Raw genomic sequence first — 15216 nt, 5'->3', positions numbered from 1 at the left:
CGACGCAGCGGCACCCGACGCTGCGTCGCACAACGCTAATGTGAACGTAGCCTTTGATCCTTGTATGTGCTTTTATTTTCACTATGTGGGGGTAATATGTGGTCTTGTCATGGTGTGGCGGTAATATGGGGTCTGGATATGGTGTGGTGGTATTTGTCCCTTGTATGTGATATTATTCAGTCACTATGTTGTGGTAATATGTGGTCTGGACATGGTGTGGCGGTATTTGTTCCTTGTATGCAGAATTATTGGTCACAATGTATTGGTACTTTGATGTCTGGTCATGGTGATTTGTGAGAAGTGGAGTTTTTCCAAGACATAGCGGTGGGACTGTGGACAGTTCGAGGGGTGGAGGCTGGGGTGCAGTCTGAGTGGAGTCTCAAGGGGGCTCCGAATATTTTACCAGTATGGGGACACGAAATTCCTAGTGGCAGCCCTGGTTATGTGCATGGAGAAAAAAAATATTTTTTTTGCGGAAGCTATGTGAGTTAGAGAACATAAGTCTACACAATTTTGCATTTTTTACTAGTCACTTGCATCTGTCATTTTTTTGTTTCATGTTGGATAACCCCTTAAAATCCTTCACTATTTTGGCAGTGTATAGCAGTATAATTTTAAATTTGAATATCACGTTTATAACAATTTTATTTTGGTTAATCTGTAATACTAACCACAACCTGTGGGCATGGGTGGCATATTTTTGTGTAAGAAAGCAGCCTTGTGTAGTCTTATACAATTCCATTACCACCCCGCTATGGTAGTTCTAGTTGAACTCAACCTTTGGCATCAGTGTTTGCTCTCTTTCTATCTCAAAACAGATTTCAAAATGTTTACTAATGGCTCAAACTTTGACCTCTTTTAATTATTTATAGTCCTTAATTTATAATCCTTTTCAATCTCAAATCCCGAGTAAATTCATCCAGATAGAGTTACAAATGGAGGTCATAGCTATTGTGTTAATAACATTATTCACTCTCTATATTATACATTATTTATACAACTGGATGAATAACAAGAACAAAACATTTCCTCCGGGACCCAGAAAACTGCCACTGATTGGAAATCTGCATATTGTGTTCTTAAAGGGGCTTCATCAAACTTTATTAAAGGTAAGTGACAATCTTTTTTATATGACTTTTTATACAACTAACAAGGTAACTAAGGGATTTGTTGGAAGTGCTCGCCAATATTAAAGTGGAAAGTAAAGGTTGGGGGCACCCCTGGTCAAAACTACTGTTGTGCACAGTTAAGCAAGCAGAACATGAAATGATCTCTAAAAGGACTAAAGTTAAAGGTGACACATTTCCTTTGTATGTTAGACAAAAAAAATATATATTTTTTTCATCTTTTACATTTCTTAAAGTACAAAATGGAAAATTGGCCAATGCAAAAGTTTGGGCACCCTACATGGTTAGTATCTTGTAGCACCACCTTTTGATAGCACCACAGCTTGTAAATCCTATCTGTAGCCAGCTAGGAGTCTTTCACTTCTTTTTTTGAGGGATTTTCATCCAATCTTCCTTTTAAATTTCTTCCAGTTCTGTGAGATTCCTGGGTCGTCTTGCATGCACTGCTATTTTGAGGTATAGCCACATACTTTTATTTATGGTCAGATCAGTTGACTGCGAGGGCCATTGTAAAACCTTCAGCTTGCACCTTTTGTGGTAGTCTGTTGTGGATTTCATCTTTTAACCTTCAGATTTTCTTTATAGATAATGTTATGTTTGCATCAATAATTTGTTGAAATGTCATTAAATCCAGTCTTTCTTCTACTCATGAAAATTTCCTTGTGCCATTAGCTGCAACTAGTGTTGAGCGATACCTTCCGATACTTGAAAGTATCGGTATCGGATAGTATCAGCCGATACCCGAAAAATATCGGATATCGCCGATACCGATACCCGATACCAATACAAGTCAATGGGACACAAGTATCGGAAGCTATCCTGGATGGTTCCCAGGGTCTGAAGGAGAGGAAACTCTCCTTCAGGCCCTGGGATCCATATTCATGTAAAAAATAAAGAATTAAAATAAAAAATATGGATATATTCACCCGTCCGGTGGCCCCTGGACCTTACCGATGTAACCGGCAGCTTCCGTTCCTAAGAATGAGGAGTTTAGGACCTTCGATGACGTCGCGGCTTGTGATTGGTCACGTGACCACTCATGTGACCGCTCACGCGACCATTCACAAGCCGTAACATCATCGCAGGTCCTAAACTCCTCATTCTTAGAAACTGAGGCTGCCGGTTACATCGGTAAGGTCCAGGGGCCGCCGGACGGGTGAGTATATCCATATTTTTTATTTTAATTCTTTATTTTTTACATGAATATGGATCCCAGGGCCTGAAGGAGAGTCTCCTCTCCTCCAGACCCTGGGAACCATACGCTGGGAACTTCCGATTCCGATTTCCGATATCACAAAAATATCGGAACTCGGTATCAGAATTCCGATGCCGCAAGTATCGGCCGATACCCAATACTTGCGGTATCGGAATGCTCAACACTAGCTGCAACACAACTCCAAAACATGAAAACCCAATGCTTAATGGTTGGTGACATGTCCTTTAACTAATCTTCTGTGCCCTTTTTTCTTCATTAAAAACTGTTGGAGAGAAATAGCGCAATAAGGTTTTATCCGAGATTAAGTAGTCAATCCATGGTAATAGCCCTCACCAGATGTAGCTTAAGACAAGCATTGGAAAGATTCGCTGCCGCAGATCCATGAAGGACCGGCCGTTGAGAATACAATATAGGAGAACGTGGTCAAATTCTGCGCTGCTCAATCATTGTAGTCCAAAGGTATTATTAAAAGTGGTTTTTATTCAACTAGTTTCTGAGTACCAGATGAAGGAGTTCTTTGAAACTCAGAAATGTGTTGAATAAAAACCACTTTTAATAATACCTTTGGACTACGATGATTCAGCAATGCAGAATTTGACCACATTCTTCTATATTGTTTTCTTTTTTCTTCACACATACCTTTGATCATTGTGGCCAAAAGCGTTCTATTTTAACCTGATCGGTATACAGGGCTTGTTTCCAAAATGCATCAGGCTTGTTTAGATGTTTTTTTCATTATGGATTTTAGGGTGAGGATGCAGGAGAGGTTTTCTTCTGATGACTCTTCCATGAAGTTCATATTTGTATTTGTACAAGCATCTCTGAACATTAGAACAATGTACCACAACTCCAGAGTCTGCTAAATCTTTCCTTTCTGCTAAGTCTTTTGCAGTCAAGTGAGGGTTCTAATTTTTCTCTCTAGGAATCTTACAAGCATCTCTCACTGATATTTTGCTTGGTCTTCCAGACCTTATCTGGACCTCAACTGTTCCTCTTAATTTCTATTTCTTAATTCCATTTCAAACTAAGGAAAGGCAACTTGAAAACACTTTGCTATATGTATACAGTATATATGCATAACCTAAAATACAAAGGAAATGTGTCATCTTTACTTTAGTGCTTTTAGAGATCATTTAATCTTCAGTTTGCTTAACTGTTCAAAATAATTGTAGCTTTGACCAGGGGTGCCCAAACTTTTACATGACATTGTAGACTGTTCATCTGTGCTACCTCCTAAGTGATCAAGTGAATTAAGTAGAGGAAACCTATTTACAAATGTTCAATTGTCCCGAAGTTGCACTACAGGTAAAGTTCAGTTTTACACATTTCTCATAAAAATAAATAAGCTAAAGGTCATAATTGAAACTATAATTTAATCTCCAAATGATGTGCTTTAGTAATTATGACAGTTTAGGCACAAAGCATTTAGGCTTGTCATGTTTAATACAGGTAAGACAAAAAATAATTTGGCTTATGTAAATGGTCGTAGTTTGGTTTTCCCATTTTTTCAACATGAACAAGATAGCAGAAGAAGGTTACAACTGCTGGAGATTGATTCTAGAAATGTGTGAGTTTGCCAAAATATGATTTTGTCAGATTCAATCAAATTCAGCAAGCAAATTCAATTTGCATCAAATTTGTTTATATTTATTCAAATTTTCCATTTATCGATTCTTGTTATGCTCTGAGGTCCCTCCACTCCTTAGAGAGTAATAAAAGGGGTAAATAAAAGTGTAAAATTAACCTCTACCTTGCTCTTGACTAAGCCTCAAGATACTTTGACAAGGCCTCACGAAGTCTTGATAATCTGAGGGGTGATGCACATAATGACATTGCCTGAGTTCTAGGCTGTGACGCACATTATGACATGGCATATGAGCTAAAGTCCATTTACACTTCTTGACATGTAACACTTTAAGGCCTACTGATCAGCTACTTGTTTGCTGATTGACTGTTGTTTAATAGCCTCTTCAAACAGGCCAACCGAGCATCAGATGTGCAGTGAAAGAAGTGTAATAGTGCAGGTCTTAACACAGGATGATGTGCTGCTGAAAATGATGATCATATGTGCAACTCTAATGATCATTTCACAAGATGAATGGAGCTGTGAAACGAGCGTTCTTAAGAATGATACTTGTACAGTGTAAATTTACCTCTGCTTAGTGACAAATGTCATCATGTTGTGGGAAGCCTAGTCAGCAGCAGAATCCATTTTTTTTGGCAATTTGTTCTGTTGTTATCTAACAAAATAGTGGGCCAAAATTTTTCTGGATTTGTTTTAGAGATATAAAAGGGTGAAAAAAATATATATGTTAAGATTGGTGGATTGCGCTAAATAAAATAAATAATAAAGCATAATCAAAACCCGGGGTCCACCGTGCAGAGATGGAAAACTGCTGCTAGTGAATAATGATCGAATACACGGCAAATGATTACCCATACACACTGGGTTGAACACCACTCAATGTGAACAGCACATGAACTGAACTCGCACACAGAAATGAAACAGATGCTCTGCAACTGAGCTATGTCACTTGCACACAGAAACGAAAGAGATGCTCGGCAACTGAGCTGTTTCACTCATACACAGAAATGGAACAGATGCTCTGTATAATACCCTGACTAGAGTTGTGCCCTCTCTGGAACTCTACTGTGCTAACTGCACACATGTAGGAACCAGTTGCTAAGCCAACAGCTAATTGCCCCCACTGATGCTAGTTGCCTGCCTATGTATACAGTCCCAAGGCTACACAGGAACAAAACACATGCAGACAGAGTAGTAGAGTATCCACTGGAAAACGCCACGCATAAATGATACTAGCACACCGGCATGTGCCTCTGAGAGCCTTTTATAAACTAGACTCATGTCCAGATGGACAGGACCTTGTCCGTGGACTAATCCTGAGCTGCCACATCACCAGGGTAGCTGATGTCCATCTACAAATAAGAAGATGCCACCTTACAGACATGCTCAGTAAGGTAACTTCTGGACATAGACTCCAGAGCTTCAGGCTTTAGCTGCCTATCACTGATTGCTGTAGACTTGGCTGGAGAGCCAGCAGTAAGCAAACGAACACTGTGAGCTTGAGCAAGACATTGGGACCGATGTCTATGCTCAGCAGCACCCACAGTGGCCGAATCTGAATGGGAGACTGCAAAGGCAGATAAGGCTTTGGATCTATCCCATGCAGCGGGAAGATCCCAAGGCCTAACATTACCCCCCTTAACATCCCCTCCCTGGTGACGTTTGCCATGCTTGGTAGTCACCACAAGCTGGGAGGCGTGGATGTGCTCTTGCTCTTCGGCCAAAGCACTCCTTTGCTGCAACTGCTCAGTGGTCCTTTTAATACCACCTGGGGGCACCTAGGACTTAAGACACAGCGTCTCACAGAAACTGCCACATTCCTGTATGCTCCCTGTCACCCAATCAATCTGGGGAGAATGGCTGCACAGCCAAGGCATGCCCAGAAGTATCTAATTCATACCCTCAGGAATGACAAGAAACAAGACTGTCTCCTGATGTCTTTGAGACATATTGAGAGTAAGAGGTAGTCTGATGGAAAATCGGGGTGGGTAAAATAGACCCAATAGCCACTCGGATGGACATCGGCTTAGGAAGCATCACTACTGGGAATGCGTGCCATTGGGAGAAGGTAGCAGACATGAAATTTCCCTCTGCTCCGGAGTCCACGCAAGCCCTAGCATTGAGAGTTATCGACCCAAATGACAAAGAAACCCCAAAGGCCAATTTGCAAGACGCATCAGCTGGCACTAGTGAGCCTCTGCCTAAAGCCACCAGATGCTGTGATTGTCTCTGATGCTTGGGACATTCATTGGAAAAATGACTAGACTGCCTGCAGGCAAAAAATAGTACAGAGTGGGTGGTAGATTCCGCTCAAGAGACATCCATGGGCTCTACAGGATCATCTGCCTGAGTTGAGGCAATTATGGGTTTGGTAAAGTTCAGAGCCAACTGAATCCCAGAACTACTCTGAGCTCGCTCCAATCCCCATTCAACATGCCGGAAATTTATGTGAGAGGACACAGATGTTAATACCTCCAGAGTGGTGGGCATCTCTCTAGTGGCCAAAGCATCCCTGATATGAACCCTTCCAAAAGACAGGTATTAAAACCTTATCAGGCCACTCCACCTTTGAAGCCAGAGTATGGAATTGGATGGCAAATTGGCTAACGAAGGACGAACCCTGAGTTAATGCCAGGAGTTGGAGTGCGGTATCATGGGTTTCCTGTGGCCCAAAAAGAACTCTTTCAGGACACCCAAAAAATGAGAGGCATTAAGGATCAGTTGGTCACCTCCTTCCCATAACTGTGCAGTCCACTCCAATGCTCTGCCTGAAGAGAAGGAAATCACAAATCCCACCTTGGTTCATTCAGTTGGGAATCGCGCAGCCAGTAACTCCAAATAGATAGAGCACTGATTCACGAACCCTCTGCAGGCCTTGCTTTCCCCAGGAAATTTGTTGGGCAGCAAAAAACATGGCACAGAGGGAACAGGGACCACAGCAGAAACCATAGAAGCTGCTTTGCTAACTGCCTGATCTGCCACAGAAGCCAAATTGACAGCTGCAGCCGCCTGCTCAAGTGAGGACAACTTGCTCACCAGCTGTTGAATTGCTGGAGTTACTGCTCATCTGCCATCTCTAGCCAGACCCTGGCATTAGTATACTGTTAGGGTTGGCGGATTGTGCTAAATAAAATAAATAAAAAACCGCAATCGCAACCCGGGGTCCACCTTGCAGAGATGGAACACTGCTGCTAGTAAATAATGATGGAATACACAGCGAGCGATTACCTGTACACACTGGGTTGAACGCCACTCAATGTGAGCAGCACATGAACTGCACTCGCACACAGAAATGAAGCAAATGCTATGCAACTGAGCTGTGTCACTCGCACACAGAAATGAAAGAGATGGCTCAGCAACTGAGCTATGTCACTCGCACACAGAAACGGAACAGATGCTCTGCAACTGAGTTGTGTCACTCGCACACAGAAATGAAAGCGATGCTCTGCAACTGAGCTGTGTCACTCACACTCTGAAATCAAAGAGATGCTCTGCAACTGAGCTGTGTCACTCGCACACAGAAATGGAACAGATGCTCTGTATAATACCCTGACTAGGGTTGTACTTACTCTGGAACTCTACTGTGCTTACCGCATACATGTAGTAACCAGATGCTAAGCCAATGGCTAATTGCCCCCACTGACGCTAGCTTCCTGCCAATGTGTACAGTCCCTAGGCTAGGCAGACACACAACACATGCAGACAGAGTGGTAGAGTATCCACTGACAACAGCCACACATAAATTATACTATCACACCTGCAAGCGCCTCTGAGAGCCTTATATACACTAGACTCATAATCAGACGTACAGGAACGTGCCCGTGGACCAATTCAGAACTACCACATCACCAGTGCAGCTTACATCCATCCATAAATGAGAAGACGCCACCTCACAGACATGCTCAGTAAGGTGATTTCTGGACTTAGACTCCAGAGCTTCGGGCTTCAGCTGCCTATCACTCGTTGCTATAGATTTGGCTGGAGAGCCAGCAGTAACCAAACGAACACTGTGAGCCTGAGCAAGATGCTGGGACTAACGCTCTGACTGGGAGACCGCAGAGGCAGATAAGGCTTGGGATATATCCCATGCAGCGGGAAGATCCTGATGCCTTACTCTATATATATATATATATATATATATATATATATATATATATATATATACATATATATATATATATATATATATATATATATATGTACAGTGGGGGAAATAGGTATTTGATCCCTTGCTGAATTTGTAAGTTTGTCCACTGACAAACAACATGAACAGTCTATCATTTTAAGGGTAGGTTCATTTTAACATTGAGAGATAGAATATCAAAAATAAAATCCAGAAAATTACACTGTATAAATTATATAAATTTATTTGCATTTTGCAGTGAGAAATAAGTATTTGATCTCTCTGGCAAACAAGACTTAATACTTGTGGCAAAAACCCTTGTTGGCAAGCACAGCAGTCAGATGTTTTTTGTAGTTGATGATGAGGTTTGCGCACATGTCAGAAGGAATTTTGGTCCACTCCTCTTTGCAGATCTTCTCTAAATCAGTAACATTTTGAGGCTGTCGCTTGGATTAAGGTCTGTAGACTGGCTAAGCCACTCCATGACCTTAATGTGCTTCTGTTTGAGCCACTCCTTTGTTGCCTTGGCTGTATGTTTTTGGTCATTTTCTTGTTGGAAGAACAAGCCACGACCCTTTTTAATGTCCTGGAGGAGGGAAGGAGGTTGTCATACAGGATTTTATGGTACATGGCTCCATCTATTCTCCCATTGATGCAGAGAAGTAGTCCTGTGCCCTTAGCAGAGAAACACCCCAAAACATAATGTTTCCACCTCCATGATTGACAGTTCCTTTGATCAAAGGCAGGGTTTTTCTTCCTCCAAACAAGACGAGTTGAGTTAATGCCAAAGACCTCAATTTTTGTCTCATCTGTCCTCAGCACTTTCTCCCAATCACTCACAAAATCATCCATGTGTTCATTGGTAAACTTCAGATGGGCCTGTACATGTGCCTTCTTGAGCAGGGGGACTGTTGTGAATTCCGTTCTCGGGCTCCCTCCTGTGGTCGTGAATGGTACTTTGGTGAGTTCTGTCCTTGGACACCCTCTGGTGGCTTTAAGTGGAACTGCTGATCTCTGAGATTGGCTTTCTCAGCTGCCTCATTTATTGCTGCTGCTGGCTTCCCTATTTAACTCTGCCCAGGTCGTTAATTCATGCCAGCTGTCAATGTCTCAGTACTGGTTCAGATCTCTCTTGGATTTCTCTGATGACCTGTCTACTCCAGCAGAAGCTAAGTCCTTGCTAGTCCATTTGCTGTTCATTGGTTTTTTGAATATATTTCTTAGTGCATGCTATGTTTTTTTCCAGCTTGCTATTATGATATTTACTTGCTAGCTGGAAGCTCTGGGGTTGCAGAGCTGCACCTCCACACCGTGAGTCGGTGTGGAGGTCTTTTTGCACACTCTGCATGGTTTTTGTAGTTTTTAATACTGACCGCATAGTTCCCTTTCCTATCCTCTGTCTGTCTAGAGAAGATTCGGCCTCCTTTGCTAAAATCTGTTTCATTCCTGTGTTTGTTACTTCCTCTTAACTCACAGTCAATATTTGTGGGGGGCTACCTTTACTTTGGGGAATTTCTCTGAGGCAAGGTAGGCTACTATTTCTATCTTTAGGGGTAGTTAGCTCTTAGGCTGTGAAGAGGCGTCTAGGGAGGCTATTTCTAGTGTGTGTGATAGGATTAGGGATTGCGGTCAGTAGAGTTACCACGTCTTCAGAGCTTGTCCCAGGTTTTTCCATTTTAACCATCAGGTCATTTCGGGTGCTCCTAACCACCAGGATTATTACAGGGGACCTTGCGGGCACTGCAGGATTTTAAACATTTATGGTGTAATGTGTTACCATTGGTTTTCTTGGTGACTGTGGTCCCAGCTGCCTTGAGATCATTAACAAGCTCCCTTTGCATAGTTTTAGGCTGATCTCTCGTCTTCCTCATGATCAAGCATACCTCACGAGGTGAGATTTTGCATGGTGCTCCAGATCGATGCTGATTGACAGTCATTTTGCATTTCTTCCATTTTCTCACTATTGCACCAACAGTTGTCTCCTTCTCACCCAGCGTATTACTTATGGTTTTGTAGCCCTTTCCAGCTTTGAGCAGGTCTTTGATCTTGTCCTTTTAAAGCTGTTTGTTCTTGCCCATATTGTAGAGGTTAGAGTCTGACTGATTAATTGAGTCTGAGGACAGGAGTGTATTATAAAGGTGACTATGTACAGTAAGACAGCTGTCTTTGATGCAGGTAAGAAGTTGATTAGGAGAGTCTAACTGGTCTGTAGGAGCCAGAACTCTTAATGGTTACTAGGGGATCAGATACTTATTTATAACTGCAAAATACAAATACATTTATATAATCTATAAAGTGTGATTTTCTGGATTTTATTTTTGATATTCTATCTCTCAATGTTAATATTAACCTACCCTTAAAATTATAGACTGTTCATGTCTTTGTCAGTGGGCAAAATCAGCAAGGAATACTTATTCCCTCCCAATACTACTCAGTTGGGAGTGGAATGAGGTATCTCGGGAACCATTTCTTTAACAGTTATGCTGGTTTATTTCACTCCTCATAAACTACATGACAGGAAAACTTAACTACAGCCTTTGTTCTGCACAAAATTAAACATAGTAAAAATTCCATACAATATTGGGGGTTTGCCCACTTGGGTAACAGTTCAGCTTCTTAGTCCTTTAGCAACAGCACATAATCCTAGAGATCCGCACACCTCTATACACTGAACATGTGTGAGACAAACAGGCCCCATTTTACAATGAGAACCACACCAGGGGTTTTAATATTGTGAAAAGCTGTCCAACCAAATTCAGCTGCACACATTAACCCCTTTCCAACATCGGGTGTTAATGTGTGCGGATGTCGGACTCCCTCACTTTGTTGTGGGCTCCGTAGGTGAGCCCACATCTTTCCCAGCACATGTCAGCTGGGAAATCGCAATCCACCTATGGCTATTAACCCGTTAAATGCCACTCTCAAACTCTGACAGCAGCATTTAGCATTCGCTTCAGGAAATACGCCCATTGGTGACCCCCATCACATGATCATGGGTCACCGATGGGTTGACTTGACAACAGGTAGTCGGCCCTCATAGTAAGTCAGCAATTCTACATACAGGTGATCTGATCATCGCCTGTATGTATCAGAGCCGATCAGACAAGTGCAGCTTCTGGACCACCCTGGGAGACTATTGAAGCATGCAAAAAATAAAAAAAAGTTTTACAAAATATATATATATATTTTTTTTAAATATGAAAGTTCAAATCATCCCCCTTTTGCCCCATTCAAAATAAAACAATAAAAAAATCAAACTTACACATATTTGGCATCGCTGAGTTCAAAATCGCCCGATCTATCAATATAAAAAAATAACCCTATTGCTAAACGGCGAAATGAGAAAAAAACGCAAAATGCCAGAATCACGATTTTTGGTCACCGCAACTTTGCATTAAAATGCAATAACAGGCGATCAAAATATAGTATCTGCCCGTCAGCACGGCACACAAAAAATAAGCCCTTACTCAACCCGAGATCATGAAAAATGGAGATGCTATGGGTATCAGAAAATGGGGCAATTGATTTTTTTTTTATAAACTTGGGATTTTTCTTCACCACTTAAATAATTCATGTTTAGTGTTTATTAACTTGTAATCACCTGGAGAATCATAATGTCAGGTTAGTTTTAGCATTTAGTGAACATGGTGAAAAAAACCCAGTGGGATTGCACTGTTTTTGCAATTTCACCGCGCTTGGAATTTTATTCCTGTTGTCAAGTACATGACATGGTAAAACTAATGGTGTATTTCAAAATTACAACTCGTTCCGCAAAAAACAAGCCATCACATGGCCATTTTCACCCCAAAATAAAAAACTTATGACTCTGGGAAGAAGGATAGCAAAAAACGAAAATGCAAAACCAAAAATATCTCTGGTCGTTAAGGGGTTAAAACTAACCCTCTCATGGCCAATTAACCCCTCTTTGTACTTTATGTACTAGAGCATTACTCCAGGTTTACATCACAGAGGACATCCACATCTGTGATACATATCTCTCATACACTATGTGTTTGGCAGCCACCATATAAATATATATAATAGTCACGTCTTCATGGCCTGCTGTGTCTCATATCAGGAATTCAACATAATGAAGTTATCTAGTATTTATTTTACTATGATTGCCTTTTTGAAGCTCTCAAAGGTCTATGGTCCGGTGTTTAGTATTCAGATGGGCACGACGAAGATGGTGGTGTTAGCTGGATATGATGCTGTTAAAGATGCCCTGATAACGCATGCTGAAGATTTTGAAGAACGACCTAAAGTTCCAATATTTCAGAAAATGGATAATGGAATGGGTAAGATAGTAACAAGGAAAAAGTATCCTATACTATGACTTCTTCATACTTTACCATCATACTTTATTATCAGTTAATGACTGTTAAAAACTCAAAGGGACCTTCCAGAATTTTGCATTGACGACTTGTCCTCTGGAAATCAAAAAGAGAATCAGCCACACTCAAGTAGTTTGAAGATTATGCAAAAAATAGTATTTCCTTATTCATGCGTATAAACATCACCGGGGGCCCCTGATATATGCTGTAGTAGTTGTGGACAATAAGGTTAACATTTCCATTAGGGGCGGTCTTTGTCAAAACCTCACTGAAAAAATAAATACATAATTTAATATGCTGTACATATATACGTGAGCATACACATAAATCAAAATCAGGAACTCCATGTCAAATCAATAAATCCCAGTAGACAGAAATATAGACACTATATACAGTATTATATACAATTATCTGGTGTAGTGCAAAAGATATACAATTATACACTATCTCTGAAAAATACCATCACATATATGCAGGAGCAGCAGGAAAAACGCAAAAGAATCGCATACATTATGCAGAGGTTATATATATTCAGATAGCTCAGGTAAATTGATCAAGGTGTTAAAACAATGTACTGACCTTGTGACAAGAGAAAATGTAAGGGATAACGAAATGTAGGGGTAGGTCCCAACTGGGTTAAAAAAATGAAAAGAAATAGAGTATGTCAGGAAAAAAGCCATAAGTAAAGGAACAGGGGATAATGTAAGAGTCCAAGTTCAAGATAATAGGCTATCAATATTTTATTAGTAGGGGCTTGAACTATGGGACCTCTATGTTCCACTAAACAAGGAGGCAGTGGAAATTACTGAAGAGTCAACACCCCTGCAGAACCTGGAGCAGATGTGTTTGGTACTACAGCTCAACCCTTAAAGAGCACCAGAGCTCCAGATGTCACTATTTCCCTCTTGTTCTGCTAATTGATGGGGATCCAGTGGGTCTGGTCCTCTATGATTTTTCATATGAAAACCTTTAGGGAATTTTTTTTTTCACTTAAAGGGAACCGATCTAGTTATTCAGGGTAAAAATTATTTCAAGATCATTGGACCATAGCCAGAGATAAGACTCATCTGACTGTGCCCTCGTCTGGCTCTTCTCAACACTGCTAAAGGTTATTGACAGGTCTATTACTCATGTATACACATGGATCTTCAAATTTCTTTGCGATTTATACAGCCCGCGATTTGGACATCTTAAATCACCTGACAGATTCCCTTTAAATGCATGCATTTTTGGCCAGTAGAAAAATATTTAGAATTGAGAGTCCTCAGTGGTTGATGCCTTTTAATGGCTAACTGAAAATATGGTAACAAATTGGCCAACTTTGGTCAATAATCATTTTTGCATTTGGGTTTCGTTAAAACTTTTGCATCATTTTCCTTCAATCACCTTCAAGCTGCTCTGATTTGACATTGTTGGCTGCAGAATGAGTTTGCTAAGTATCCGATCATGTAGCTGGTCCGAACAGGAGAATTACTGACCCTTATTTTATGTCCTCTTGGCTGATTTATGATCTCAGTGTTCAGCTCAGCTTTCATCTGATCACAAATGAACTAAGGGTGTGTTTCCACGGTCAGGCAATGCTGCATGTTTGACACTGCGTAGAGCCGAAGCATCGAACCCGCAGTATCCAGATGTTACAGCATAGTGGAGGGGATTTCCTGAAATCCTGTCTCCACTATGCATTAAAAGACGCCTGCGGCAGACCCGAGTAAACGGACATGCGGCTCGTCTTTTTAGAACGCAGCATGTCTTACAATGCGGAGACGCTCCGTCGCCACACTGTAAATTACCCTTAGATAATCATTAGACGAAGTAGAACCGCATCTAATGATTAGTCACATGTGTAGTAACTGCGTAAAGCTTACTGCATATGTCTCCTAATTTAAATAAGGTGTTTCCTGTTCCACCGCCGGAAGTCCACGTCCACTGCAGTTCTCGCGATAACTTGGCTTACTGTGAGAACTGCCGTGCACGTGACCGGGGGTTTTCATCAGTCACTAGTCTGGTTCTCACGGTCAGCTGATCAGCTGATTGTGAGAACACTGCAGTGTAGGTGATCGCTGGAGAGTTATCTCCAGTGATCATCTACAGGCTCTGCTATGTCTGGATATCAGGTATCCAGAAGTAGCAGAGCTGGACTCATCGTGGGACACTCATTATTAAGGACTGCATTGGACACAAGGAGTATACTGTTAGTTTATTATTTTTTTCATTTTTTCCAGATGATCAATGGCTTCACTTGGATTACCAAAACAATAACGATGTCAAAACTGTGTGGTGTTTGATTTCTTTAAAATACTTTATTCTGCATGTGTGTGTGTGTGTGTGTGTGTGTGTGTGTGTGTGTGTGTTTTATTAACCCTTTCACTACTATATGATTAGTAATGATAGGTATCTTATTGATGCCTCTCCATTACTAAGCCAGCTTAATGTCACCTTACAAAGCTGACATTAACCCCTTATTACCCCATATCCAACCGCTACAGGGGAGTGGGAAGAGAGGGGCTAAGCGCCAGAATTGACGACATATCTGGGGCGGCTCCGGGCTGGTATTTGCAGCTAGGGGGGCAATATCCATGGCCCCTTTCTAGGCCATGAATTTCAGCCCGCAGCTGTCTGCGTAGCCTTTCTGGCTATAAATTATAGGGGGACCCCACGTCATTTTTTGGGGGTCCCCTAATTTATTAACCAGTAAAGCCTATATATACAGCTGCAGGCTGATATCCATAGACTGGGAAGCTTCATGGGTATTAACCCCTTTCCAAGCTACAACCATCTGCCCCCAGTCACTGGCTTTCCCTCTCTGGCGCAGAAAATTGCGTGCGAGCCCA

General features: G+C 41.4%; 1 protein-coding gene across 1 annotated transcript in view; it reads left to right on the top strand.

Moving 5' to 3' along the window:
• The first annotated feature begins 917 nt into the window (after positions 1-917).
• The window catches only part of LOC143808728 (cytochrome P450 2K4-like), a 111853-nt gene continuing 97554 nt past the window's right edge, over positions 918-15216 (top strand). Inside the window, exons 1-2 of the mRNA XM_077291670.1 lie at positions 918-1109; positions 12187-12349. Coding sequence (XP_077147785.1) covers positions 936-1109; positions 12187-12349 — 337 coding nt within the window. The 5' untranslated portion in view covers positions 918-935. The remainder of the gene's footprint in view (positions 1110-12186; positions 12350-15216) is intronic.

Source organism: Ranitomeya variabilis, chromosome 2 (genome assembly GCF_051348905.1).
Source record: "Ranitomeya variabilis isolate aRanVar5 chromosome 2, aRanVar5.hap1, whole genome shotgun sequence".
Classification (NCBI taxonomy): Eukaryota; Metazoa; Chordata; class Amphibia; order Anura; family Dendrobatidae; genus Ranitomeya; species Ranitomeya variabilis.
The sequence above is the reverse complement of the archived record's forward strand: the minus strand, read 5'-3'. Positions and strand labels throughout refer to the sequence as shown.